The sequence below is a fragment of the Salvelinus namaycush genome, chromosome 2 (assembly GCF_016432855.1).
Source record: "Salvelinus namaycush isolate Seneca chromosome 2, SaNama_1.0, whole genome shotgun sequence".
Classification (NCBI taxonomy): domain Eukaryota; kingdom Metazoa; phylum Chordata; class Actinopteri; order Salmoniformes; family Salmonidae; genus Salvelinus; species Salvelinus namaycush.
The window spans coordinates 28,890,726-28,895,828 of record NC_052308.1 but is presented as its reverse complement, the minus strand read 5'-3'; the positions used below and the strand labels follow the sequence as shown (position 1 = coordinate 28,895,828).

Here is a 5,103-nt window from a genome sequence, read left to right as displayed (position 1 = left end):
ACCGAGCAAAGAGAAGCAAACCTCCGTGAGGGTTTGAGTTGATTTAGTTGTGTCACAAGGATTTCGTTTTGAGAAAATTGATATGCTAAGAAAAAGTTTACTTAACGTTGGCTAACGTCGTTTCTTTCATTTTATCTTCAAAGAGTAACCTGCATAAACCTAAAAAGGGACCTTTACATTAGGCTAGTTTCAATGTAAGTAAAATCTTAAAATATCTATGCATGCTATGTTTTATGTAAATTGAAAAGGCCTGACGATTTGTAGGCTATAGACCGATGGAAATGTATTATTTCATACAACTGAACGAAGGCAAGTTGAAATCATCCTCACAGTTAACCTTGCTGTTGGTGGCTATGGTTTGATAAGATACGTTTTTGTCAATGATGCAATGTATTTGCTTGTTAGTCATACATTTTTGTCATTTTTCACTGGGTCAACAACATCTGTCCACTGGAAACCGTGTGTATTGATTTCCTCAGTTACCGGTTCAAACGATTTTCAGATTCACGTGGGCTGTAGTAGTAAGTGGGCAGGTTCTGAAGTCATGTGCGTCTGCTATATTTCTCCCGCCACTTATTTGAATCCGCCCCTTTCAGTGACGTCAACGGAGAGCTCTTTGGGTGGAAAGAGGAAATAAGGGTTTCTCCTGTCACTTTTCAATATATTTACCCTATTTTTGTAGACTATTCGTTTACTGTAGCTAGTTAACTCGGTTTGTATTGTTTTGAATGACATCAGACATGGTATTATGAATATACTGTAAGATTAGACCCACATCGACCCCCATACTCAACCCTCTGTTTGATATGTTCACTTCACATAAGTTAACATTTTGAAAAGTGTAATTTTGAGTACTTATAACAGAAATACCTAGTAATGTGATAATGGATAATACAGGGATTTTAATGTCTCCCTCAGAGTCTAGTTATGTAAAATCAAACTGAGGCCTTATATGATTTGTAATGTAACTTCCAACTACACTGATGTCTTAGTCATGGGGCATGCCTTCAAATTCTCAGACATGTCTCATGTAATGACTTCAGGCCAGTCTGTTCTGCAGCCTTGCCTATGTGTGACTGCCCACCCTGTCAGGTGATCTCTCTCAGCAGACAGACAGGGAAAGAGAGACACAGAGAAAGAAGTAGGCTAGAGTAGATCAATTCACAGCAGTTTTGAGCCCCTTGGGATATGATTTTTTCTCTCCCAGGATTTTTAAAAACAAAATGAGAACAGAAAAGTCCAACTCATGAGGATGCTTTGAGTGGAATTTTGTGTAAATAACTTGACTGACTGCACCAGATCTACTTCCAGTTTGTTCTGGCAAATTTCGCCCTGCATGTCTCAAAGGACCCCATCCCAGATATCTCCTACAATTTAGTAAACGGGATCCCATCTTCCCCCACTTCCTACTTCTCATGCACTTCAAGGAAATAAAACATTTGCAACTCTATAAGTGTAAAAATTATCATAGCCTGATGAAGACAGCTTTGCTGTCGAAACGTTGGAGATTAAATTGTTGCATCTGAGCTCCTAGAGTGTGCGGCTTTCCTTTATTTTCAAGTGTTCTACTCCGCTAGCCAGCACCTCGCCTAAATAGGTGTGCGTTTCTTTTTCTTCTAGATTAAAAATGATCATAGAACAGATTTTTCTTGCATGGCAATGAATGGTAAAGAAAGGGGTTCCTTGTCAAAAATTGCTACATTTAGCTTACAGTTACATAAATACAGCTTGCATAATTATCTCCTAAGGGAATGATAGAAGCCTCTGCTTCCCCCAGGGTAAACTTTGTTATTGCAAGGGAAGGTTCTTTACCATGAGAGTGGTCATAGAGCAAGAATATGAGGGCTGGGATTTGACACTCAACACACCTAAACCCCTATTTAACCACTGTCTGACAGGGAAATAGATAGAAAATTGTGAAACCACCTAATTTATGAAACATGATAATCGTGTCAGTTGATAGTAGTGGTACATTCAGACTAGTTATGTAATTACATGAAATATGTTTTGCTTAAATTATGGATGAACACTGGTGCCTAGTAGTTATTGTACTACAGTCATAAGGGTTGATGTTCAGGACTTGTCTCTACATGTCCATAGAGCTTTGCCCAGACATGTACTAGATCAGGAAAGTAGGAAGGCTTTATGAATCACTGTCTGATGACTGGCTGTTAAATACAACTGCAGCGTCCTCAATACACAGTCCAGTTCCTCCGTTACACATATGAAGTAAGGTACAATTAAGATTTTGAGAGAGGTTTACTTGTACATAAATGATACGTTCTTTATTGGTTGTGGTAGGCTATACAACTTGTTACATTTAGTATTGTTTAAGTGATTATGGTTTGATAGTTCGTTTTTGAATTATATTGGAATATCAGATTATAGGATGCCATTTACAATTTTTTGGGGGTGATAGGACAGGGTGATTAAGATCATTTCATTATGTTAGTTTAGTAGTTGAGGTTTAAATCTGCGAGAAACAGTCTTGGTCTTACATATATTCTTGCTATCATCTTTACCTATGTTCAGAGAAGTATCTGATTGGTTGCAGTAGAACATTGCATGATTATTTTTTTTTACCACTTCAGTGCTTTTAGATAGTTTTGCTATTCTGTAGAAGACCCACTCAAGAAGGGGACTCAGTAATGTGACATACTCAAAGTACATCCGGTATCTACATTTGATATGACTTCTTTTCACATGATCTTACTGATGACGTTACTGTTTCCTGGACAGCGGCTCAGACCACTATCCTCTTGCTGTGCTCTGTATGCCCAGTCAATTAACCATGCTATCCTCTCCCTATGTCCCCTGCAATCTAGAACCAGAACAACCATGGCCAGTTGTAAGTGCATCCTGAGCTCTCCGGAGAAAAGTCCTGCCAGGCAGAACCTGTTTGGCCCAGTTGACCATGAGCAGCTGCAGCAGGAGTATCAGGACACCCTGCGCAGAGACCTGGAGGACGCCTGTCGCCGCTGGGGCTTCGACTTCCTGTCAGATAAGCCTCTGGCTGGGCGAGACTTCCAGTGGGAGGAGGTTCCGGGCACCATGGTGCCTCTCCTCTACCTGCCCTGCCTGTTGGGTCAGGGGGAGGCACAGAAGATCGGAGGGCCGGCAGCATCCACAGGGATGGTCAGGGCGGGGCCATGGCACCGTGGCAAGGAAAACATCCCTTGCACCCCTGAGAAGAACGGAGCCAACCTCAAGAACCTGGAGAAACCGCAAGACGAGAACAAACTGAAGAGGAAACAGACCAACCTCACAGGTAGGAGGATTGGTGTGGATGTAGGGGGATGTTTTTTGGGTGGGGGATGTTTTTTGGGGGGAGGGTTTATAAGTTGTTAGGGTTGAACTGCTGGTTTACTTCAATTAAGTTTTGAACACCGAGTCCAATGCTAATAAAATATCTATTGGCGTCTGCAGATTTCTACCAAGCCAAGAAGAGAGTGGTGGGTACGTCGCTTAAGTCAGGCCGGTGATTTCAGAGACACCGTCACAGCTGGACAAAACCACAGCAAGCACTACTTCTCTCGGGAACCGACACGCTGAACAGACTCTGAGTACATACAGTACACTTACCTGGAGGAATACATAACCAATCCTCTAAACAAACGCAGTGAAAAATGAAACAACCTATTTTATTGCATCCGTTACCGATGCATACTGTTTTATTTTTATATCCATGTAGGTTAACCGATGTACTAATGATTTCAATGTAAGGGGGCTTGTGTTCTCCCTGTGGTAAGGGAGGGACATTCTAATGGTGCATCCATGACCATTTGTGAGTCATGAAAGAACATCCTCTAAACCTTTATGACCGTTTAGTGTAAGGAAGACTTGAAAATCAAAGTCTGGACAGTTAAGGTTCTGCATTCCACAGCACTGAAATAGACCAATCGAAACCATGCCTCGGTCTACGCATAAATCGTCTTGTTTTGATCATATCTTGAAATAATGAAACCATACTGTTTACGGTGCTGAGTTTTAATCTACTGTAATATAGTGTCACATTGAGAGGACTCTTGAAAAAATGACCACAACAACACAATAGTCTTTCCAGTTAAAATGTTCAAATGTATGGATTGATGTTTTTTTCATTATGCTGTGTCTCACAATTTAAATATGTATCTCAACATGTACTCATAGGAATCTACTTGAAGGGTACCGCCGTGCATAAAATTATGCAAACTCCTATATAGAAATGGCACCTATTTAATTTTTTTCACCTTTATTTAACTAGGCAAGTCGGTTAAGAACAAATTCTTATTTTCAATGACGGCTTTGGAACAGTGGGTTAACTGCCTTGTTCAGGAGCAGAATGACAGATTTTTACCTTGTCAGTTCGGGGATTCGATCTTGCAACCTTCCGGTTACTAGTCCAACGCTCTAAACACTAGGCTACCTGTCGCTCAATGTCCCCCTTTCTACTTAACTAGGGCTTCTTGCTATAATACTCTTGGGAATTTGTTGATAGGGACCTCCGCAATGTTCTTTCAAGCTTTTCAAGACTTTTTACAAAGTTTATTTAGCATCTGGCCATCTGAACACAAAGCCAGGCATTCAAGCTTCCTTTGATAAGTATCAGCTTTATCTTGATGTTAATATCACACTGTTAAGCAGTGAAACATTTCAAGTTTTCTTGCGGTATTGCACAATTGTTTTTTTCATGTAGCCAACAGCAGGTACAAATGCCTGTATGGTATTTGATTCTAAATAGAGAGAAATTGTGTCCTCAGAAACATAGCTATTTTTGACTAAGCTACAGCCTCTGTTTTCTATTCTATTTGAAGTTTTTATCTGCCTCAAACTGTAAGCTATTGAGTAAAGAGTCTGAATATTTATCTAAATGTGATATTTCAGTTTTTTAAATTTTAATACATTTGCTTTAAAAAAAACATGTTTTTGCTTCGTTATTATAGGGTATTGTGTGTAGATTAATGAGGGAGGAAAACAATTAAATAATTTTATAATAAGTGTTAGGATTTATGTTTATGCACTATAGCCCGCTACCATATTGTTTGAAGATGAATATTGTTTTGTTACACACACACATAAACAATGCAGATGTGTATGTGTGTAAAGATTGAGCAACATAGAGTG

The 5,103-nt window shown here is 39.7% G+C and overlaps 1 protein-coding gene across 1 annotated transcript; it reads left to right on the top strand.

Moving 5' to 3' along the window:
* Window positions 1–2,195: 2,195 nt before the first annotated feature.
* Window positions 2,196–4,300, top strand: LOC120025201 (cyclin-dependent kinase inhibitor 1-like). The gene is made up of 3 exons (XM_038969669.1): window positions 2,196–2,229; window positions 2,826–3,268; window positions 3,427–4,300. Exons 1-3 carry the CDS (start codon window positions 2,225–2,227, stop codon window positions 3,480–3,482), a joined length of 504 nt encoding a protein of 167 aa, XP_038825597.1. The 5' UTR covers window positions 2,196–2,224; the 3' UTR covers window positions 3,483–4,300.
* Window positions 4,301–5,103: the final 803 nt, after the last annotated feature.